This window comes from Octopus bimaculoides, chromosome 13 (assembly GCF_001194135.2).
Source record: "Octopus bimaculoides isolate UCB-OBI-ISO-001 chromosome 13, ASM119413v2, whole genome shotgun sequence".
NCBI lineage: Eukaryota > Metazoa > Mollusca > Cephalopoda > Octopoda > Octopodidae > Octopus > Octopus bimaculoides.
Window position 1 is genome coordinate 32,968,550 of NC_068993.1, and position 25,476 is coordinate 32,994,025.

At 34.8% G+C, this 25,476-nt stretch overlaps 1 protein-coding gene across 3 annotated transcripts in view; it reads left to right on the forward strand.

The window, feature by feature from the left end:
* The first annotated feature begins 534 nt into the window (after positions 1-534).
* LOC106872062 (serine/arginine repetitive matrix protein 2) overlaps positions 535-25,476 on the forward strand; it is a 39,645-nt gene continuing 14,703 nt past the window's right edge. For 2 of the 3 annotated variants that reach the window (XM_052972422.1, XM_052972423.1), the window contains exons 1-12: positions 667-779; positions 4,795-5,088; positions 8,094-8,287; positions 10,670-10,753; positions 11,642-11,775; positions 13,021-13,112; positions 14,123-14,325; positions 15,068-15,229; positions 16,079-16,275; positions 16,869-17,006; positions 17,408-17,580; positions 19,046-23,268. In XM_052972422.1, the coding sequence (XP_052828382.1) occupies positions 767-779; positions 4,795-5,088; positions 8,094-8,287; positions 10,670-10,753; positions 11,642-11,775; positions 13,021-13,112; positions 14,123-14,325; positions 15,068-15,229; positions 16,079-16,275; positions 16,869-17,006; positions 17,408-17,580; positions 19,046-23,268 (5,907 nt within the window). In that variant the 5' untranslated portion in view covers positions 667-766. Of the gene's footprint in view, positions 630-666; positions 780-4,794; positions 5,089-8,093; positions 8,288-10,669; positions 10,754-11,641; positions 11,776-13,020; positions 13,113-14,122; positions 14,326-15,067; positions 15,230-16,078; positions 16,276-16,868; positions 17,007-17,407; positions 17,581-19,045; positions 23,269-25,476 lie in introns of those variants that run through there. The other variant, XM_014918910.2, reaches the window with a different exon arrangement.

A 25,476-nucleotide genomic window follows, 5' to 3' on the forward strand; every position in this document is an offset into this window, starting at 1 on the left:
ATAGTTGTATTCCCAGAAGGCTTTTGTATTTATTCGACAAATTGTAGTCATTTCAGGTTTACTAAGGGGTTCACAACGTCGATAAACAGAAATTAAACCACAATATTGAGTAATGGAGAGAGAGAGGGGGGAGGAGAAATGTTGGGAGAGAAAAAAAAATTTCCGTCACCAAAATTATCAACCGTACCTCACTACATTATCTCACCACACTCACACTTCTTAGGTCTGATCACTAGTCCCCCCCGTCTCTCTTGCCTTTGTTCTCCTCTCTACACATTATCTCTCTTTTCTCTCCATCGCTCTGTTTTTCCGTGTTAGTAACTCTACACACTGTCTTCTGTTCTTATTGTCTCTCTCTCTCTTTACGCTTATAATTATTACGCACCACACTCTTTTTCTTTCCTCTTACTACTACTAATACTACATTCTCTCTATCTGATTAACTTTCTCCCTTCCTCGGTCTACCTGACTCTTTCTCTCTCTCTTTCTCTCCCTCACTCGGATTCGAGTTGAATCCTCCCCCCTTCACTTCATTTCATCTCTTCACTCACTCACACGTCACTTCCGGTCTGCATCCGGGTCTTGAATTAGTCATGGTGGATGCAAGTTTCTTTTAGCGGGTTGAAGAGGTAAGTACACAGACTAATTGTGTGTATCCCTATTACATTTGGCTATTTAGTTCATCCTGGATGTATTAATTAGGACAAACTTCAGATGAAGATAAAATCGTTTACAACAATGGAACAGGCCAATGGTCGTGAGTTAAATGCGAATCCAGAGTGAGTTTCTCGGTGTAATAAGCACAACGGTTTGGTTGAAGAGTCAAACAAAAATGTGTTGAATTTTTCACAGCCGACCATCAGCTTTGCTTTTTTCTCTTTCCTTCAACGTTATTTTGGTTTAATATTAAAGAATCTGACTATGTAGAGACATTGGAATGCAGATATTTAACACTAGACTTCTGACTTTGGCAAAAAAAAAACCATTTTCTGTTTCATATTTTCTCCTCTTCCGAAATGAAATTCTAATATGCAATTAATCCTGTCATTTCAGAGGGAAGTCTTGCTCTGTAAATTCTGGGTCATATTTCTTCTGATTAGTTTTACTATTGAGAACTACAAATATAGGTACTTACGTAGATATATATGTATATGTGTGTATGCATATAGTTATATAATGAGAATAAGAATAATAATGGAATTAAAAAAAGACATTTTCAGAGTTGAATATAAAATCCGAAACCATGGAACCATTATACCTCTTTCATGTAAACCTGTTTATAAACAACTGATGCTTAAAACGTATCCTTTATATATGTATATGTATTATACACACTCTGACACATTGTGTATTCTATACGTATTTGAGTATGTACATTTGTGTGTGTGTATGTATGTATATATATACAGCGAAAGATAGGTCAGTTTAGGTTTCCTTAAACAGAGATTATTTCATCTGTGCATTCTAAATTATTTCCATCTCAAATCTGTAACTTTTTCTTTAGGTTTATTTAATTATTTCACTGTCTTTAGATTCTGTATTCTTATACATATAGATGGCACCAACCCACAGCCCTCCCTGCCGCTCAGAGGCCTACCTCTTACCCTTTCCTACTACAGATATTGTAAACAAGATTTATGTCTATCTATCTATGTCTTCATTGTGATAGATCTGTATATTTTGTCAATAATCAATTTAGTTTCAACTCAAGTAGGCGTGTGTTATGGAACTGTTTGCCATTGTTTGATGCTTTTTGCATTTATTTTTCCTTGTCCATCTTGCCAAAGGTAGCAGACATATGTGTATGTGTGTTTCTGTCTGTATGTATGTGCTTATATATGAATATGTAATTATATTTGTGTATGTATATAAAAATTTGTGTATATATGTGCATGTGAATAGTATATTGTGTGTGTATATATATATATATATATATATATATATATATATATATATATATATATACATATACATACATATATATACACGTGTGAATACATATAATATATGCACAATCTGTATATAAATATGCAGATGTATGTATATAGTTCTGTATTTGTATGCAAATATGTATCCATGTATTTAAGCGTATATATGTATATATTTATGCATAAATTTGGGTTCATATGTACATACATATGCATTAATATCTTCGTGTCCTTACATGTTTTTTGTATGGTATACACACGTGTGTATATATATATATATATATATATATATATATACACACACACACACACTTATTTCTGTATCTATATATAGATATCCATATATTTGTATGTATATGTCTGTTCTATATATATTTGTGTATGTATATAATACACACACACACGTGTGTTTGGGAGTGAAAAAGAGTACTCAATAAGGTGTGTAGTTTTCCCAACTCCTGTTAATAGTCGCTTATGTCACCAACTTTTCATTACATGTGTGTATCTATTTATCTGTACACATACACAATGTGTTGAAATGCTTTTATGAACTTCATGTGATAATCTACCACTTTCTGTATAAAGTGATTCTTTAGCTCGTCATACCAACATATAATACACACATTTGTGTGGTTTCTGTCTTCAATATATTTGTGGCAATGTACGAGTACAATAAATAATTGTTTACTGCTATTATTATTGCAATACATTTGGCGATATTTGGTCTGCTTGTGGAATAGTTAAATGAGGCAGCAAGAATTATCGTTAATTTTGTTATTAAAGCTAAGAAAGTGATGAAGAATATTGAATGTTAATAGAAGACGACCATCGGAATGGTAGTTTTTTTTTTTTTTTGTCTCTTCAACACCTGACATAGCGAACGCTTCTTCGGCACCTCACATCGAGACATGGAACTGTGTGTGTATGTATAACGTCTGCATACATCAATGACATTGTAGAGTAGCAAATGTTTAATGTCGGTGTATATGACTCTACCTTTCCTCTCTGCAATGTTTAATGTAACCTAAATAATCCTCTATGTCTAGCAAGAAATGAATGCTTTGTTTCTATTTATTTATGACTTTATTTCTGTTTGTCCGTTTTTGTCCTGGCACATTATTGTTTAGACAACATTTCACAAACTTTTCTTAAAGCCAAGAAATTAGTTTCACTTTTTATTCGACCTTATTTGATATTTACGTTATTTTAAAACACCTTTTTTGTTATTCCATTTCGTAAAACCCAAACAAAACATTGAAATAAAATTTCTATTTTCATTTGTTAACCTATATATTTATCTATATTTGTTATTTATTTCTCCGTTTATTGTTTATAATTCTTGGATTATATTCAAAACCTATGTATAGGATGTTTGATAGACCTAAATACTCGCCCCTTGCGCTCGCTCTCTCTCTTTCTCTCCAAAGAACTGGTATAGCAGGGTTGTAGTTTCAAATAAATAGTATAATAACTTCCATGCGACTACTTGTAAGGAATAACAGCCAAATCTCCCTCAAGTCACACCCTATTGTCTTAAAGGGACACTTCGTTCTTATGTTATGCTTAAAACAAACAGAGGTGATGATCGCGGCTTAAATACTTTTAATTATAGGTCTACTCGGTTAGGGCAGAACTGGTATTAACTAAAAGTGCTCTGTCCGAATCACCGAACTCTTCTCCCTCGTCTCGACACACACGCATACACACGGTTTACAAAATTTACTGTTTCGAATACTTGGGTCTCTGTATCAAGACGATGAGTTCTATTTGTATAATACGATGTAAATAACAGCATCGTTGACTAAGTTTTCTATAAAGTCTGCGAATCGGTTCCAGTGTCCGCTTGTTGCCATTCCACTGGTAAAAGTGAAGGTAGGAACATGATTTCCTTAAATAAATCACAGCCTAGGTATTTATAAAGATATTAATCGACTACTAACCCCCGGTAAAGATGAATTATAAAGAGATTATAGTATTTATTTTGCTTGCTTTTAGTCACTTCTTTAAATCTTTCTTTTTATAAGTTTCAAGTTGTATGTTGTGAATAACTAGCAAAGTGAAATTTTAATATCAAATATAACTTTAATTATAATTATCAGTTTCTTTTGATGAGGCTCTGAATTCCAATGTTTTTGTTGAGAGAAGGATTTGATAAAATAAGTATTATAGTAATGTGGTTTCTGATTTACTGATAGAATTTGATCTTGGAATTGTGATATAGAAATTTATAATATAGCACAGTTTTTAATATTCTGCACACTTGGCCATCTCAAATGCCCTTACAGTTATTGCTTTGTGAGACACAACCCCTATTTCATTTATTGATTATATTAAAGGAGTGTATTTCTGGAACTTAAGGTATCAACTCTGAACTTGGATAATGACAATTGTGTGATCTAACTGGGTGGGGGTGAGACATGAATTAGTATTGTGTATTTCATTACTGACTTTAACCACTTCTCTCATTTCACTACTCTCTAATTTATTGACAGGTGAATGGCTAATGTTTTAGACAATTACATGTTTAGAAATGATAAATTGTTTTATTATTTACATCTACATTCCGTTTTGATTGATTTCTCCAGTCTTCATCAGGTATCTTATTTCTGGATGTGTAAACACTACCAGATTGAATTAGAAGTAAAAGTTTATAGTTTGATTTCTGTTTCATATCATCTAACATCATCCAGGAATAAAACGTTTGCTAGTGATTGATGATGAAACTATTCCAAATGTAATAGGTGTTAATATTAAAATATTTTTGTTAATGAGAAGCATAAATTGATAATTTTTCACCTTGTTAAGGACAGTATTGCTGTTGGTTTTTGTTACATATTGTTTCAACTGATGACACCATCTTTTACAGATGATTCTGTTTGGCCCAGATTAAAAAAAAAAAACGAAAAGATACCCAGCTTTTCTGGAAAGTTACTACATGAAGTGCTACTGGAAATGGAAGAAGAACGATTAAAGAGAGATGCACAAGGTAAAGCTTCTGCATTACTTTCTTGTTCTGGCAGCGAATCTGAAGGTGATGAGGTGAAATCTCAATTCCATTGTAAAAGTGATGAAGTTATGATGGAGGAGAACCCTAATCCTGAAGATCTAGAAGAGGATGATGACTCAGATGATGATGAGGAAACTGATGATGAGGACGAAGGTAAAATAAATGGTTTTAATTCCTCTGAAATCTTTCCCTTGTTCTTTTTCCTTAATATTTCTCTATCAAAAATTTTTTTTTTCTTGGATAACACCAATGTTGTCTTTTATTGTGCATCCTTTCAAATCTAGTGCTTATAGGCCTCTATACTTGTTTGTTGATAACTAAATAGCCATATGCAGGTGATGTACATCAGCCCAAAGTTATGGTAAGTCCTTTACACAACTGGTATTTTATCAATTCCAAAAAGATAAAGGCAAAATAATGCTGAGTGGGCTTTGAACACAGGAAATAAGGAGCTGTAATGCAGCGCAGCAAATATATAGGATTATTTTGAGTCAAAGACAGCTCCTGAGAATCCATTAGGGGAAGCATTTACAGTGTTTACATAGGAAGTAGCAGATTTCTTGTTTTTCCTAAGTTTAAATTTATCATTGGACAGTATCAGAATTTTTATTATCATTATATAAGAATACATATATAATGTTGACTTAATTTGTTAATTATATAGTTCTCCTGTTGGTTATTGTAATGAGCTATGCCGCTTACCAATATGATAACTCTTTACTACAAGGCTACAGATATCTCAGTGAATAGCAAGAGACTGGCAGTGTAACTGTTGGGTTATATATTGTCACTGGTACTATGGACATCTGGTTCTCAATAGCTGAGTATTTCTGTTTTTTGTATAGCCAGAAGTCAACCCTCTTCAAGTATATCTATGATTATAAAGCATTCCAGCTGTGACTATCTCATTTTTTTTCTCCAGGCACAGTGTGTCTAGTATCACATTATCTAATGCATATCTCCTTTTGTATGAATCAAAGGAGATTGTGGCTATCTGTAGTAGATTGTGTGGACACAAACAGATTCCTTTTTTTTGTCTTATCAAGTTCTAAACATGTTAAACAAACAATCCAAGTGGAAAGTGATTGTGGATGAGGAATATATGGGAAGATTTTGTATTCTAAGACACAGCTCTTCTATCTTTCCTTCTTTTACTTTCAGATTTCCACCTGGAAACCATGCAGTTTATCATTTAGTTAAGCTGTAGGTTCTATTCAAGTAATGTGTTGAGAATTCTTTAGATTTAAATAGTTTTATAACTGCACTCATCTATTTTGCTTGATTTTGTTGGTGATAGTTCAAAAATTTTAAACAATATGTTTGTGAAGTCTGTTCCAAAGTTGGGAAGACAAATGTTTTGGTACCAGTAGAACAGAGAAGCCAATCACCTTAATCTTAGTGGGAGTGGGACAAGAGGAAAGTTTTTTTTTTTTTTTGTTCGATTCAATAATAAAACATAATTTTGCCTAATATTATGAAATATAGTGTGTGGGGTAAGTTGCTTCAATGCAGGCATATCCAAACCATTCCTGTAAAGGCTCCAGGTTTATACCATAATTCACAAATGGCTTTCAACCTGGATTATTGGATTGTTTTGTAATTGACTAATTGCTTTTAAGAAAAGCATTTGGTTGTAGAAGTTTATGAATGTCCAAGTTATCTAAAAATTTCAGCAACACATTGCAAGAATGTGCCTCTTGTAAATATATCGTATATAAACTTGTTCCTTTGATAACCATCATATGCACACATTCACACTCAAACATTGTGTGTGTGTGTGTGTGTGTGTGTATATATATATATGCACATGTATGCATGAAGGAAACAACTTTTCTTTCTAACATTTATTAAAAACATGTTTGTTCAACTTTGAACTTGTTTCATTAAAGATTTTTCAAATTTTTTTATTAGTCTTTTATGTTGGGTTTAGAAGAATGACTTTCCTAAATCTGTTAGTTTGACTTTTGCAACTATTTTCGAAATAAATTGTGGTAATGGCATGTTATTTGCATATTCTCTGGAAAGTTTGAAAGGATCTTGAGAATAATTTTGATAACTCATAGAATTATCAATGCCTAATTTAAAATTATATAATAGAAAATCCTGGTGGATTGAATGATACATTTCTTTTATGTATGATATATGTATCTTTTTAATGTCTATGCCTCTGCATCATATCTATTTCTTTCCTACAACTCCTCTTCCTAATCCCACTTCCACCACTCTTATTGGCACTATTCACTTAGATGCTATAATGATATGAAAGTGAAACTGAACATATTTCACCCCCTCCCCTCACCTTTTTGCACTCCTGCTTATCCTCCTTGGAGTCACTTACTTTGTTTTTTGCATTCTGAATAAAATCCCACACCCTCTTATTTTCTGCTGAATGCCCCTTTCACCTCCATTCTTCCCCTGTACACTTTCTCTTTCTGCCAATGGCAGCCCTCACTACTTATGTTTATCTCTTACTATTTCTCCCCATATGCTTCTGATCTTGTCCCTGGCACTGTACATTACTTGCACATCACCCACACTTCCTGTCACCCCCTTTTTCAATCTTATTTTCTCCACATTTCCTCTTCAAACTGATATTGACCATTGACCTCACCACTGTCCCTATCTTGATCTAGCTGCTGCTATCTTTTGACACTCTTGCAATCTTGCCTACCTACTCATGCAGTCTAACCCTCTGAAACCTCTTCGCTATCTTCTTCCCTTTACCAGCGGAGTAGCCATATACCTCTTCTTCTGAGACACCTGTTTCTGTCCCTGTATTTTACTTCTACTGCTCATTACTTGGCATGTAGCCATCCCCCAATCAGTACTACACCCACTTCAGTTGAGGGTTCTTGTCTTGCAAGTTACCTAGTGACTTTACCAGTGCTAGTGTCCATTAAAAGGCATCCATTACACTGTCAAGTGGTTGGCATTGGGAAGGGCATCCAGCTGCAGAAATCATGCCAATGCAGACATTGGAGCTTGGCACAGTTTTATGGCTCATTGGTTCCTATCAAACCATCCAGTCCATGCCAGCATATAAAACATGAGTGATGATTGTGCATGTGTGTGTGTATTCAACGACTCTTACACAACTAAAAAATGATTGCTGTTGCATTCTTTTTTTTTTCATGGAATTTCAATTTGTTTTTTCATAGAAACTGATGACGACGACGATGATGTTACGAAAGGTGTTTGTGACAAAGTCAGCCTTTTAGAAGAGGAATCTTCTGATCAAGGAGATGGTGATGATTGTCCAATTTGTTTAAATCGGTTAAAATATCAAGATATTGGAACTCCAGAATCTTGTGATCACAGTTTTTGTTTAGATTGTATTCAACTTTGGGCCAGGGTGAGTTACTGGACTGCTTTATTTGTTTCTCTCCAAATTTTGAATTTCTATCCCCTGTAATAGTGCTTTCTTCTTGTCTTTAGTCTATAAAAAGAATATTTTCTTGAATAAATGTGTTGAAGAACTGTGGATCTTTTTTATGTAAGAAAATTATTTCATAAATTGGTTTCTCTTTTTTAGTTAAAACTTTTGCATCATTGAAATATGGTGCAAAGATTTTTGTAAGAAAGGAATGGAAAAGAATAGAACCCGTTACTATGACATAATCTGTAATATTCTGTTGTGGTATGTAGGTGGGTGTTAAATATGGAATGAAATTGAATACATAATTAAACGTTTCAGCATAGCAAAACAATGTTATAAAAGCGGTAAATAAAACATTTATGGAATGTGGAATTTCCATGAGTGTCACTTATAACTGTATTGTGAAGTTTCAAAGTAGAAGAAACTATGCTATTTAAATCAATATGTAGAAGAGGTGTTTTCACTGATTTGGACATGTGTAAATACATGATACTGGGTGAGGTAAGTGTTGTGTGTTTGCTTAGAACTTCACTTGAAATAAGTATATATATATATATATATACTTATTGCACCCATGCTGGTGGTACATAAAAAGCACCATTCAAGCATGGCTGATGCCAGTGCCACCTGACTGGCTCCCATGCTGGTGCCACCATTTGAGCATGACTGATACCAGTACTGCCTGACTGGCACCCGTTCCAGTGGCACATAAAAAGCACCATTTGAGCATGGTCGATGCCAGTCCCGCTGACTGGTTCCTATGCTGGTGGCGCATAAAAAGCACCCACTACACTCAATGAGTGGTTGGTGTTAGGAAGAGCATCCATTTGTAGAAACCTTGCCAAATCAGATTGGAACCTGGTACAGCCTCTCGGCTTGCCAGTCCTCTGTCAAACCCATGCCAGCATGGAAAGTGGACATTAAATAATGATGATATGTAGCAGATAGGATAACTTAGTTCATCCATTGTTGAACTGATGTGGATTACATGTCTCAGTGAACATTAGCACACATTAACACCTTAAATATGCATTATGACCCTGGGATCCCATTGTCCTGGGATTCTGACTGGTTGAGTGGTGTAATCCAACCCATACCAGCATGGAACACATTAAATGATGATCTCACACACACATAAATATAGTTGTACTACTTAGATAATTCTATTTCCATTTGGCATTTCTTCACTGTTTTTATACATATCCTGTCATTTAAGTGTATATGAGTGTGAATTGATATAATAGCAGACAGCCATCTGAGAGATCTACTATTCATTACCAGCATTCTGTTGTGCTCCTTGGTCAACAGACATTAACTTTAAAATAATTGCCAAGTAGTTCATTTAGTTGTAGTTGTCCATGCTGAAAGTTAAGAACTAATCACTGTAAATAGTGATATCACTATAAATTTGATGGCTTTGGTAGTTTGTACTGCTGAGTTGAATTCCTTTTGTGGCTATTTCTTGGAGGCACTGTTTCTATCAAGTTTAGCTGCTGTAGATGCACTACATAAAGAAGTTACGCTTCACAGTGACACCTCCTTAACTCGATGGATTATGGGAGTCATCACCCTATCTTTGATAGTAACATTTAAATGCTATGTTTAACATATCCTGTTTCACCGTTCAAAGTATGTCTCTGGTAAAACAACAAAGCCTTGGGATTGGCTTTAGAAGTTGAATAATTGAAGATTATAATACAAAGGGTTCTTAATTGTAAGCTTGGCTCCTTCATTAACACCACTCTTTGAGATAATATTTTCTTAATGATTAATGTTGATGATAATTATATACAGTAACACTATATTCTATTAGTCTGGTCAATGGCATTATCATGTGTAACCTATTGTATTTTAACTTCTTTCTGTATTACATGTATATCTCATGAGAATGTTAGACTTTTAGAGTGAGCAGTTTAAGACAACTATAGCTTTGTTACAATTAATAATGTGCTAAAATTAAATATATAATTCTTCAAAAAGAATGATAGGTTGTTTACTATTACTATTACAACTGTGACAACTAAAGGCAATATATCATCCCACCTGCCAATCATATTTGTATACTTCCTTGTCTACTGTCCAGTTATCAGCCTTACTAAATAGATTTCATTGCTTTTATAAAATATTGTTTCCAAGTTGAACTACATTTTCACATATTTGCATGTTATAAATTGTGTATAATTTTTTTTTAATAAGACAAAAAAAATTCATGCTGTATTTTTTAAAGTTTAAATTTGTCTTTTCATCAAATAATTTTTTTACAAAATATGTTGCATAAAATTTTTCATCTATTGCATTAACAAGAATTTTAAGGAACATTTTTGTGCCTTAATGATTCCAATTTTTGTTTTTCTTTAGAATGTCAATACTTGTCCTGTAGATCGACGAGAATTTGAATTAATCTTGGCTAGACATGCTGGTGAAGATGAGATTTTTAAAAAGGTGTGTTACATTTTTTTTTGAGAACAGTAAATATTGCATTCATTCTATATTTTATAGCCAATAACTATGTTTGTATTTTAGAATTAGTTTTGAATTAACACAATTCTTAGGTTTCTTTTTGATTTGCTTTACTAATTAATACTGAGTTAGAGATTTAAATTTCTCAGTTTTGATTATGGTGCCAATAAAAATTCTAGACGGTTTAAATGTATTTGTATTTTTCAGTTTGGCTTAGTTCTTTTAATTAAATCTCATTGACAAGCACACTTGTCAATGAACCTTAATTCAGACTGACATTGTGTATATTAGGATATAGTAAAGGTTGTTTTTGATATACTTTATTTCCTGAAGGTTGTTACTTGTTAACAGTATTAGAAGGTTCTTGCAAATTTAGAAAATGGCATGCTGTTGGAATTATTTTTATTATAGTAATTGCGCACTTTTTTTGCAAATAACTTGAATTTAATGTTAGGGTAGAACCTGAGGATGTGTTTAGAATTATGTTGTGGTTTATCTCTTGATTTATTGTCAGTAACTCAGCTAATTTCAAAACTGAATTTTAGATTTTAATTTTCACATGTGAAGGTCAACTATAAATACTTGTAGGAAACCTGTGGTTCAGTTTACATGGTTTCACTTCCTGTAGTGCATGGAAGATGCTATGATGCCTACTTTTTTATGCATAATCAATGTACTTGATACATTATATGACACTCCCCTCTCTCTTCTCACCTAGAAATGGCTTGTTCCTCAATTTAGATATTTGTGGTATCGTAACCAATAAATATTATTGAAAACTTGATTGTAATTTTCATGAAGTATTATCAGATTGCAATTAATATATTTAATCAATATTTGTGTTCAAATTTGTTTATCTTGTCTATTTAGATTCCTGTGGCTGAAAAGAGTTTTGAGGCTGAAGAAGATGCAAGTGAAGCAGAAAATGATTTGACTTACTGTGAAGTTTGTGGCCAAAGTAACCGAGAAGATAGGCTTTTACTGTGTGATGGGTGTGATCTAGGGTATGTTAATTATCAGTATTGTGTGATGGTGTGGATTATATTACCATTATATAGTTATTAACACTGATGGGTGTGGTTTAGGGTATGTTCATAATCGTTATATATAGGTGGGTCACTAATATTATATGATGAGCGTGATAATAATCTTAATTTTAACATTTCATAAATTTTTATTTATATTGAAATGGTAGATTGGTAGTATTGCTTGAACATTGAATAAAATACCTTGTGGTGTTTGGTTATATCCAGTGGTGAGCTGGTCTCTGCATTCACACAAATCAATAATTAGTATCTTTTTAAAAGTGAGAACCACTTGTTAACTTCTTGCTGGAAGGTGAAATGAGACTTACTCAGGAAAGTTAGGGTGTTAATCACACTACAAAATCTAGTCTATTTGCTGTACAAAATTGTCCATTTTAAAATCAAACTTGGAAGGTTTATAAGCATTATTTTCTGGAATGAAACTAAATGTGCAAGTGTGTGTGTGTGTATTTGGATACTTGGTATGATTTGTTTACATGTGTGTTTGTGTGTTCCTGCCACACCTATTGTTTCTATTTGTACTCACCTCCACAATACTTGAACCTGTTATGTATGAGGGACATATCAATCTTCCTTTGGCCCTTCTCTCTACTCACTTTGTTCCCTTAGCTCCTCATCCTCTTGCATCACCTGGAAGACCAAATGGATGTAGCATGATATTCTATAAATCTTACAGCAAATAAACTTTATCAATCTTCCAAACATTGGTATTTCTTTTCCCCAACACTGACCATCACAATTTTCATTGGACTTAGGATTTTACCATTATTTTATTGTTGAAGGAGAGATAAATTGCCAAATTCTTCAAAATCTTTTATTCAGAATCCTTGGTTAACAGTTTTGTAACTCAGTGTAGCTGAATGAACTGGTTGTTGAAACTTTAACTGCTCACCACTGGTTATGCCTATATGTTGAGAGGTCAACTGTGCTATTTCTCTTTTTGGGGTTGATAAAATGTCTGACTGAAATAAACAGTTGACTAACTAAAAGCCTTGAAGAGTGCAGCAATCCAATAGCTGGAAAAGAGCTGGGTGGGGATTTTTTTTAGTATTTCATATAAGAATTTAGTTAGTAGCTAACACTTTTGAAAACAGCTTTTTTATCAATTGAAAATTTCAACTTTGAAAAATTATTTGCAAAAATTTTTTTTACTTTAAATGAAAAGCTTGTTTTTTAAATTTTTTCTTTGAAAATCTTGAACAGATTTCATTGTGAGTGCTTGGACCCACCTCTTGATAGTGTTCCAGTTGAAGAGTGGTTCTGTCCAGATTGTGCTGAAGCTAATGATTCACATCGTAAGTAATAGAAATAGAAGAGAAACTTTATGGAAATTACAGTAAAATGGAGGAGCATTGTCTTGTCCTGATGTTAAAGTAGAATATTGTGTGTGTCATCTTTCAGTTGCTATTGTTTTTGTTGTTTTAATATTAGTAGTGTGGATTTAAACAAACACACATGTACAGAAACAAGAGAAACCTGTAGTAGCTTATTTGTTTAAAACTGATTACTTCCTGTCAGTATGATGTTGCACTAAATGTGGATGCTTTTTGGTGGGTAGAGAGCTACAATCTGCTGGATATGCAATATTAGTCTGCAAGACCTGCTACAAGTGAGGTGAGAAGACATTAATGAGGCAGTATTGTTGTAGAAAATAATGTAGAGTTGGTGCATGTTGACCATGTAAGAGAGAGGTTAAGGACCTAACAATGTGATACAAGATTATAAAATAGGTTTACAGTACAGTATATTACCATATATAGTCTTAGCAGCCTATTTCACCTTAAAGTAAAGGGCTCAGGAGTAGTTCTCTTAACTGCTTGTGGCTGGAAATCTTGAAGGTGAAGCTAAGCATGCGTAGAGACACATGCCACCCATTAAACTGAAATACATACTGCAAAATTCTGCTCAAATTTTTTACCACCATCATATCCACATGCTAGTAGAGGAATTTCTATGAAATCGCTTGTTACGAGAAATAGCAACTAAATTCCTACAGAAAATCACAACTATCTTTAAAAAAGGATCCCTTGGGCAGTGTAGTCCTAGATGTACAAAAAGAGGTGATGGTTTTGATCATAGTTTTATTCAAGAGTTGATCTAGGGCTAAATACCATCACTAAGCATCTTCATATCCATAACCCACCCCTTTAGTATCCTCAGTTTTTCTGTCCTAATTTATTTAGAGTGGGTTACAAGAAATGAACATACACAATTAGTAGTGATTTTATTAGACATAAGGATGAAACTATCGTAATACAGTTGTTGATGTTTATGTATTGACTCTGCATAAATTTCTTTTGTTTAGGTTGTGTACTGAATGATTTTGAATATGAACCACAATATTTATTAGAAGAAAACTCCCCCTCAGAAGCTCTTCCTTATCTACGTCCAAGACGAAGACAAATTGCTCGCACAAGGATCAGTGAAAGAGTTCGCGCTCGCATTCAGGAATACCGTGAAGGCTTAGCACGTCTTGTATGTGATGATAAAGATTCTGGAGCCTTTGAGGTATGGCCTAATTTTTCTGATTTGTTTCTGGTCTGCAGTTATCATTCCTGCACCTTATATTCTATTGTCTGTGTTGCTTAGCTTTTCTACTTTGGGAAATCCATGCTTCATTGCAGATTTTATTGCACTACCAAGATTAAATTTCAAAATACAAAAAAAAAAAGACTTGAAAAATTAATTAAAAAACAATTTTTTCGTGTATTTACATACTTAAGAAGGTATCAGCTTATTTTTCTTTTTTCTATTATCATAATGATGATAATAGAAACAAATGGTTTTAGGATTTGGAGACAAATAACTAGCAAGACTGCAAATATCTCAAAAACTACATAGTATTGACACTATATTTTGATGATATTAAAGTATCTTATTTAAAGATGAAGGGTTAGTGACAGCAGTAGCAACAGTAGAACTTTGTTTCCTTATTGGTGTAAGTTTGAAGACATCTTGTTAGAACTGGTGTTTATATTGTCTATCTTTTTCAATTGCGAATTAATCATAAAGTAACTGCTATTTAATTTGTAGCTGTAAGTCATGTACAGTAATAAAAGATAGATCAGAGTATCTGCTATATGTATTATGCTGTGTTAATAAAAGAGGTTATATTATAAAATTGCACTTCAGAACTTTGGTATCTCTTGATTGGTTTTTGAGTTGTTAATTGAATGCTTTTAAGAACAGTTCTGTTATAAATATTGGCTGATGTACAAATGAATTTTTTTCTTCTTTGTATGTCTTTCAGAGAGGGAGTACATCAACAGAATTAAGTCGAACACGAAGCCAGACTCGGCAGTCAGAGGCAAGCAAAAAACAATCAACAAGAAGGAAATCCAAAAGATTGGTATCTGGTAAAAAAAAAGTTCTCTCCAGGAGAAAACAACGGCGTGCCAAGACCTTAAAAAAGGTTTTTGCTTTATCTATGTCTAATATATAATTGATATTTGAAGTGAAGATTGCCATTGGCAGTCATTAAAGTGCAGGCTTAACTGATGATCTGTAGTTGATTTTTAGACACATATAGCCAATTGAATTGACTCCAGAGTATTACTGCTACGTAATCAGTATTTGGTTTATATAGCTATCTAATTAAGAAGGTTGCTTTTCATTCATGTGGATTCAAGTTTGATTCCACTACAAGACCTCAGATAAGTGTCTTCTATTCAACCTTTGGAAAAGTGGTTGTAAAAATGATATATATGTGAGAGAGAGAGACAGTGTGTGTGCATCTGTTGTAAACTGGTATGATGAGCTGAAGAGGTTGGTGTTAGGAAGGACATCCAGCTGTAGAAACCATGATAATGCAGTCATTTAGAGCTTGGTGCAGACATCTGGTTTGTCAGTTCATGTTGAACCAACCAACATGTCAGCTTGATGACTGAAATAAGTAGTGGATGTCTATGTGGTGAAGTAAAACCCTCGAAGCCCCTTTTTCAGCATGGTTGCAGCTCAGTTACTGTACTCAGTATATAAATAATCTTGAGTTATTCAGATTATGAAAGGATGAAACTACTGAAAACTATTTCTTTACAGTCTGTTGTTTCTGTCTGCTTAACATTTTTAGTTTATTTGAAATTACTTATCAAGTGGAATCAGTTGTTGAGAATAAGAATCTTGGAAGTTTTCAATTTTAATTAAAAAATTTTTTTAATTTGTGGCGAGTGAGGTCAGGTGTATTAAGATGGATGTATAAAACTATTTTATTTAAATGTAATGATCCCTTTCTTTTTTTTTTTTTCTTCTTCTCTTCCACCAGAATCAAATACTTGACAGACTCTGCAATACAACTAAGAGCCCTAAATCCCGTCTTGCTGGTAAACTTGGATTAACCAAGTCAACAGGTTTAAGGAAATCTGAGCGAACAACAGCTGAACAGGTAGCCAAAGAAAACCTGTATGGAATAAAACCTTTGTCAATTATGGGACACAAGCATGAATTGGATCAATTTGATGAGTAAGGAAGAACATTTATCCCTGCTTTGTTCTTCTATAAACATAGCTTAGAATTTCTTGATAGTAATGGATTATTTTTCAGTCATAGAAACCGTCCTTTGTCATTCTACTTGTTGTGACTTTTATTATTTTGTTGAGCTGGGTATTGATATTGTAAATCTGTATTCATGGCAGTAGCATCACTAATAGTGATCGTTCTCTGAAGTATCCAGAAGATTCCTCATTTCATTTTTTAAAATTCTGATCTAAGAATTAGATTTATCTATTCCTGAACCTCATTGGGACATTGTTGCTTCAATGAAATCCATTATGTTGCACGAAAAATATTGCTGAGTTACAGATGGTAATGTTAACATTTCTTTGTCAATAAACTGTCTGGTAGCTTTGTGTTTTGAAAGATGTGTAGAACGATAACTTCCTTACTTCAAATCAAATAATGGTTAGTAAAAGGAAGACCATTTGGCTGTAAAACAGTCTCACTAATATGTATTCATGTAACCCATACTTGCTTGGCAAACTGAACATAAAATGAACTAACAAAATTTACGACTTTCTGTAATTTCTTTTATAAACACATTGCTCTGTGTTTTATAGAGATGATTCCTTTGGTCGATCAAGTGAACCACAGGCAAGTACCTCAATGTTATCTGCAGCAGCCTCAAAAAGATCTTCAAAATATTCGGCCTCAGCTTTACTCTCCCGACAACCGGTTGCTCGCCCATTGTTATGCAAGTAAGGACTTTACCAAATGTTTATGTAACTCTGTCTTAGCTGTTGTCTGTGTTGAGTTTATATGATATATATGTAATTGTGTTTGCATAAAGTATATATAATGTATTTCCTCCCAACTGTAGTGTGTCTGACCAGTGAAACACACTTGCACTGAGAACATTTTAACACACACATGCACATGCTACACATTTCAAAGAAATCAAACTTGTAACACTACTTCCTATTTCCTATACATGAACAGTCACAGTAAAACAGTAACTTGGATTTTTACTGTTTGACCATTGATAACTTTTGCAATTTAATCATGAATCAATGCAGATTTTTGTACTGTTTTCTCCCATATCATGTAGTATTTCTCTTAAATGCTGAAAGTAAGTTTCTTTTCTCTATTTTTATAATAGGTTGCCAGATGATAAAGCCAACAGTAGTCTTTTCTCTTGTCAGAGTAGTAGCTCTGGTGCCAGTAACAGCAGCAGTGGTGTTGGTGGGGCTGGACTTGATTTGTTAGGAACTATTATGATGGAACAAAGTATTCTTCATATGAAAAGTAAAGACATCAAAATAAACCGAGATGGTATGTGGGACTTATAAAATTAATCCTTGACTTCTTTTATGTCTTCTCAGATCGTACATTCTGCCCTTTATGAATTATTCTAAATTAAATGAATGAAAACTAGGCATTTTCCTCTGTAACTATACATCTAACAACCCAGTGGTACTATCTCAACCCTATAATTAAATACTGATCAAGCATAATTTACTGACTTCATTCACATGTTAATTAATAGTTGAATCAGTAAAGGTTTCTAAGGATTAACTGTACTGTCACTTAGTTGTTGATGGCCTCCAGCCCTGACTTGCACCCTTGAGAGATCATTTCAGTTTTAAATTCCATTACCTTTCAGCACATGGATATCAAAGAAGACTCATAAAATCATGAAGTATTTTTGACTTTGGTGACAGCTTATAGTTAAGACACCTTTATAAAATTTAGTCCTTAGTGCTGTTAAGAATATACACACACACAGTTATTTTTTCCAGTCACAATATTGATATTGATTAAATCCTATAGCAAATTGGGTGGGTGGTTGATGCAACTAATGTAAATATTTTCTACATGTCTAAATCCCATACAAAGCTTTTTAAACTAAGCACTGTATAATAATACTTGTTAATTACACAGCACTTCTGTTGCCTGTGATAGTGAACTACTGTTATATGATACCTATTTATAGTTCAGTGGACTTAGCCAGTGGTAGATTTTTGTATATGGTTAATATATAACTGAGTGTTGTCTAAAATCGTAGGAGGTGTTTATATTTTGATGTATATTGCATACTCAATTACAGTAAGCTTTATGTTTATTACTAAGAGCTTTTTGTAGTTAATTTCACTAGAACATAGTGTCGACAAAAATATCACTGTTTATATTTTCATTTTGATTCATGATTGTTTGATAAAACTGTCATTCTTGTTTATACCAATCTTCAATTTTATGTACTGTAATTTATGATACCAAACAAGACAAGGAATCGATTATTGGCCTGTATTGTACACTATCATAGTGGAAGAAAAAACCTTTGCTTAATTGTTCTCCTATCACTGGTCATTTATAAATAATTCCTTGAATAAAAAAAAGTTTTTTTTATTCAAATCTTATGTATCACGGTCATTGCATTAGTGACAAAGATACAAACCCTTCAGCAAGGAGGCCTGCATCTTGTTAACTAATTATCTAAAACTCTGTTTCCTTGTAACTTATCAAAATAATTCATATTTTTGCACATGCAAAGGAATCAACCAATTTATTTGGTATTTTAATTTTTTGTTTAGAGGCTGATTTTCTGGGATGTCCTTTCTATCTCTATACTATCTTTTCATTGGTTTAATCTCTGACCCTAAATGTAGATGTAAATATTGAAATATCTCTTGAGATGGGGTTAATGGTGTGAAAAAGGTCCATCTGTGATTAGTTACTTTTGTGTTTAAAATTTTATTGAACAAGAAGTCTTTTTAAATGATACATTCTTCTTTTTTAGGTTCATTGACTGCCAAGAAGCCGGTTCCTGTCAGTGTAGAAGAATGCCAAAGCAAACCTTCACAGTTGCATTTTGATTACTCAACATCTAAAGAAGATGAAAATTCCAAAATCCAGGTGGATAATGATTCTGAAAAGAATCTAGAATCTCCCGAGGAGGAAAATTCTACCACTTCTGTTGCAAGTCCTCAGACTAAAAACGATTGTGGACTTGAAAAGATTCATAACAGTTCTAGTGAATCAAAAGAGGAAAGATCTCCTGTAGCATCTGGTGAGAGTGAACCAGAGGCAAAGTTATCCGAACCTGAAGAAGAAGAAGAAGAAGAAGAAGAGGAAGTAGAAACAGAATGTTCTGAAACTGTTGATGAAAATCTTGCTTGTGTAAATGAGGAAGAGGAAGCAGAAGAAGAGGAGGAAGGTGAAAGGGAGGAGGACATGGGTGAGGAGGAAGAATGTAAAGGAAATGTCAGCGATGACACTAAAACTAATAACAATAACAACAACAAAAGTGTTGGAGATGAAAGTCAGGAAGAAACAGAAGACAGTTCACAGGATGGTGTGTTAGATGCAGCAACAGTGAGTAATAACTCGGATGGTGAGGATATCAAAAGTGCTTCACCAGAAACCGAAGTGAACAGTCAGCTATACAAGAGTGATGACAGCTGTGCTGAGGAGAACAATAAGGAAAGTTCTGAACCAGAAATGGAAAATACGTATGATCCAATACTAGAAGAGAAAACTATTTCCGAGGTGGATTCAGTTGGCTTCAGTCCTGAACTTGATCTGGAACAACAGAGTGAACCTGAGGATACAGCTCCTATTAAGGAAGGAGAGTCAAGTTGTGAAGATGTTTCTTCTGTGAATGTTGACAGTGAGAGAAATAAGGTAGAATCTGAAAGTGTTGGTGAACAGCAAGAGGAAAGTGATGAAGAGGAGGGCTGTCCTGATGAGGTGGACAAATCAGACAAGGAAGAAGACACGAAACAAACTGGTGAAACTTCAGATATTGAAGACAATATTAAATCAGCTGAGGAAGATGTTGATGAGGAAGTGCCTGAAGAAGAGTGTAAATTTGATACAGAAGATGACAATGCTCAGAAGGAGAGCACTGTTGATGAATTAGAATCATCAGTTGATTTTGACAAAGCTGATAGTCATAAGGACCTTGCTGCCGACGAACAACCTTCCAAAGAAATGTCTCCGCTAGACAACTTTGAGAAATCTGAATCTGTGAGGGATGAGGAATCTGACGAAAACGTTGACTCTGGAGTTGCAGGAGAGAATTTAGTATCTGATGAACCAACTTCTAAGAAGTTTGAGATTATTGAAGAAATGTCAGACCATTTTGATGATGCAACATCTACAAATATGACTGATTTAGAAAAAGTTTATCAAGAAAGTTCTGAAAACTATGAAGAAACCAATGAAATGGTAGAGAAGGAAGTATCTGGCAGTGAGAGTGATGCCAGTTCTGTTGCAGAGGGTGAGAGAGAACGGGATAAACCCAAAGTACCAATATCTGAGCTACCAAGGATCCCTAAGAGAAGCCGAAGGGATTTGTATAAACGGGAGAAATCATCCAGAAGTGATGGTCCTGAGTTGAAGAGTGTTCTTGGAAGAGTAGACATGTCTGATTATAAAATGAAACGAGGCTGGGGAAAGAAAGATCGTAAAAGTCGGTGGGATCCTGATGACTGGAATCAATCAGAAAGGGATCTTGATTTTATCAGTAGCCGAGACCGTAAGTCAGATGGAAATAAAAGTTACCATTCAGATCGTTCTGAAAGTAGTCATGAGAGTGAAAAATACGGCTTTGAGTACAAAGAATCAAGATCTCGGAAGAAACGACATGATATTTCTCGAAGTCACTCAAAAAGCCATAAAGAAAGTACAATAGATTACAGAGACATTCCACACTGTCGTTATTCTCCAGAGAAATCCAAAACCCGAAAACGAGAGCGTAGTCGTAACCACAGTCGCTCATGTTCTCGGGATAAAATCTTTGATTATGACAAATCAAGCAAGAGAAAGAGTAGAGGGCGTAGCAGGGACAAAAGTCCCAGCAGAAAGTCCAAAAGACATCGCTCTTACTCTAGAAGCCCATCACGTAAATCTCATAAAGACAGAGGTTTGAGTGATAAGAGGCGGCACAGAGATGAACGCAGGAGAGTTGAAGACCGTGTCCATAAGCGATATTCTGACAGATTGGAATATGAAGAGAAAAAAAATAGACATCACCCAGAAGACTTTGATGAATGGGATGATGGTTCTTGCCAAGTCATTGATTATCCTGTAGAACAAAATGAATCCCCTCCAGCTAAATCAGAGCGAAGCAAAAAGTCCTCTGACCGTTTCTATAAAACTTCTCCAAATGATAAAGTAAGTGAAAATTTCTTTGAAAAAAGATCGTCACAAGAAAGAAGTGCTTTTAAAGGAAATAAGTTAGATGATACAGGGCATTTCTATAATGCACGCACAACAACTAAAAAGCAAAAATTTGTTGATCGCTTTTATAAAGCTCCGCATCTCCGAGATGCTGGTACAGAAAAATTCCCAATTCATTTGTCTGAAGATGAAGCTGAAGTTGAGTCAACTCCCAGCAAACCTGAGCCCGAGGAAGTCCAGAAGAGCAATGATGAAAATCGAGTGAAAGAAAATGAAACTGACAGTGGAAATAGTGAGTATGATCCTGCATTTCCAACAGAGTCAGGAAGTCCAATGCGACAGGAAGAGGCTCCAAAATTGCTTGAAACAGTTGAGGAAGAGAGCCCACCAGCTTTGTCTGAATCTGAAAGTAGTTCTGCACCTTGCACAACTATTGAAGACACCTCACCCACTTGCACACAGACCGTTGTAGCAAGTGACCCTCCATTCATACTCCAAGAAAACCCCAGTGTACAAAATCTTCCAGTGCAATCCCAGAACATTACATTTCCTATGGGTCTTCGAATGATGCCCCCCAATATGCCTCAGCATCTGATGATGAACCCCATGTTTTTAAGTCGCCCTCCTCCATTCGGTAGGTTACCTCGTATGGCTGGACCTGTAAATCGAATGGGTTGGCCCATGAATCCTTCAGGAATGATACAGTTACCTCCCAATCGTTTTGGTCCAGCACGTATGGGTCCTGGTGGTGCAATGCCTCCAAGGCCGGGTCTACTCAATGGAGGGTTTGAGAGCATGCCTCAAGAACCTGGGCAACCTATGTCTTCTTTCAAGCAACACCCATGTGACCCCAGACACCTTCCTTCCCAAACCCACTCGCCTGGACAAATTTCTCGCACTGGCCTTCCCACCCCACCCAATATGTCACACATACCTCCTCCTGGGCCTTTGCTCACACAGCAGCACCCGCCTCCTCCTCCTCCAACCTCACAAATGCATTTGCCCCTACCCACCACATCAATTGCAACGGCATCGTCTCAATCTCTGAACCTGGAATTAGACGATAGTCAAAGCCCAGCCTCAGTTCACTTGCCACAGCACCAGCAACAGAGTCTTGGCACGATAGGGATTAGCAAAGCTCAACCGTCCTCTGAAAAGTCTCTGCCACCAAATTTCATTGTACCTGAAATGAATCAGTTAACAAAACTGCTTGAAGCCCAGGCACAACTGGCAATGTTAGCTGAAGACAGCAGTAAGAGCGAGGGCAAGCAGAGGAACAAACAACAGCTGTCTATCTCTCAGAACAGTGATATTGATGTTTTTAAAATTCCCTTGCCTCCCATGGCCCCACCCTCTATACCACCTCCCGCTTTAGCATTACAGTTAATGCCTCCCCCAGATTCTCTTAGTTTCTCTACTAACACCACTTCTACTACTAACAATTTTGTTACTACCAATACATTTAGTAATAGTAATAGTAGTAGTAACAATATCAGTAGCAGCAGCAGCAACAACAACAACAACAACAGCAGCGGCGGCAGTAGTAGCAGCAGCAACATTACCAGTAATAATGTAAAAGTCTATAAAAGCCATCAATTGAAATTATCGAACAGCCACAGGTCATCAGAACCACCATCAGAGTCAACGGAAGTGGTGGACATGGATGTTGCTTCACCCCTTGATGATGATGTTGAAATTGAATTGCCTGCATCACCAGAACTTGATGATATTGATGACAGTAAGCTGAGTTCCAAAGACTCTTCTGTAATAGAATTGTCTGTGGTTGAAGATATGCCAGCATCTGCAGTGGAATTGACCAATTTAACCAACAAAGAAAAGGTAGGTACTCCTCTTTTTATCTTGCAATTAATGTTTTCCTCCTCCTCTCTCTCTCTCTCTCTCCATTGTTACAGGTGAAAAAGAATCAGTTATCATCTGTTTATTGTGGTTTAAACCTGTTTTAATTTTAAGTGAGGTATGAATGAAAGAAACTTTTCAGAAAGAACCAAAACAAAAAAAACTGAAGATTTAGGATTATTTACCCTCTTACCATTTGTTTCAGTTAATTGTGAAAACTGTGAAGAATTTAGCAAAATAACTTTGTCATTATTATGCTGGTGTTAAATAAACATGAAACTTTGATGAAAGCTTTTAATTTGGATCACTTTAAAACAAGAAGCTTATATGATAGAACCAGAGGTGGTTTCTGGTGGGTTTGATGATATTAGAAGAGGTTAACTTCAAGTCAGGTTAGCTTGCTTGCTTCTATATAATTGTTTCTTAGTGCCCCATCTAAGACACATTTTTAAAGGAAAAAAAAAACGGAAATAAATCACTCCAGGTCCTATATGTGGAGTTGAACCTATATAACATGCTTTAACCCTTTAGCATTCAGATTTCTTTGTCAAATGTAAGGCTTATTTATTCACATTGTTTTGAATTATGCATATATCGTCAAATTTAGTAATACATAGTAAACCTGTGGGGAAGGATATTCTAATCATGCTCATTCCATCTTTTTATTTTCCACACAGTCTCTCTCTGATAACATTATTTGATGTTTTAATTTTATTTTTAAGATGAGCCAAGTGAAATTGTAGTCATGGCCGTTGCCAGTGTCATGTAAATGGCACCTGTGTCAGTGGCATGTAAAGAGCACTCATTACACTCTGAGTGGTTAGCGTTAGGAAGGACATCTGGCCATAGAAACCATGCTAAAATAGATTCGAACCTGGCGCAACCCTATGGCTTACCAGTTCCAGTCAAACCATCTAACCCATGCCAGCATGGAAAGTGAACGTTAAATGATGATGATGTAGGGTATTATTTGATGAAAATTTAGTTGCTATTTTTAGCTGGTCAAGCAATAGTATAAAAGCTCTTTTTTGGTGGTAGAAGCTGATTTTTTGATTTTCCCCAAATGTTCTAACACAATCTCTTCTACTTGTCCTTTCAATGGTTGTGTGAGTAGACTGTTGAGCTTAGCTGTTCCTACATTGACAGTTCAAATCCTTTGTATTCAGTTTGTAATGTTTATGGGTAAGACACTTTAGTCTGCATCGTTTTAGTGCATGTAGCTTATTGGGCAATAACTGTCAGATTTAGGAAAGGATCAATAGAATTTGGTCATCCATTGATTTTTAGACCACTGATTATGAAAAGTCAAGAAACTGACTTGGTTACTTTTATTAAGAGAAGCAAAATATCTTCAACCAGGAATTGAAATTATATCTTAAACTTGGGTAAGCGGAAAAACAACAGTAATAATAATATAATTAATATAAAAAGTTTATAAAGGACTGTTAAGAATTTGCAACTGAAGTGAATATTGATGTCTTATATTGATTCCACAAGTTTGTAGAGATGGAGTTGGGGTGGAGAAATTTAGTCTTTAATTTTGACTGGAGCTATTAAAAGGAAGCCAACTCAAAGTAATTTGAACTCAGAATGTTTGTTTGTTGTGGTAAGTGCGTCAGTCCACCCTTGACCCTCTCTCTTGTCAATCCACTCTCTTCAGCCACTGTAATATTAGTAACAACAGACAATATTATGTTACACCCTTACACAACCAACAATAATAGTTGTTGTAAGTGCAAGTTTTCCACGTATATATACCAGCTATTGCCATGCAGATCTTACAATTTTCAAATTGTTATATTGATAATGTTAGCTGTTGATGCCATAGTAGGAAAGTCTCAATAAGCTTGTAATTCTTTGTCCTAATTTCATTTCCTGGTTGGAGCTATTTCTGTTTTGAAGTGATGTGTGTTTCGAAATTGTAGGTGTTGTCTGTTGTTGTCACTTCCTTGTCAATAAATTGTCTAGTAGGTCTGAGATTCCAAAGACAAGCAGAATGAAAATTCCTCAGTTTGAAAAACAGGTAAGGATTAGTGGCAGGAAGGGCATCTGGCTGTAGTGTAAGAATTCCTTAATAATGTATGTGTGTGTGTGTATACATATATAACCTGTGCTAGCATGGGAACATGGATGTAAAACAAACAAGGTGAACAGATATACATGAGCATAAGCATGTCTGAATGGCTAAGT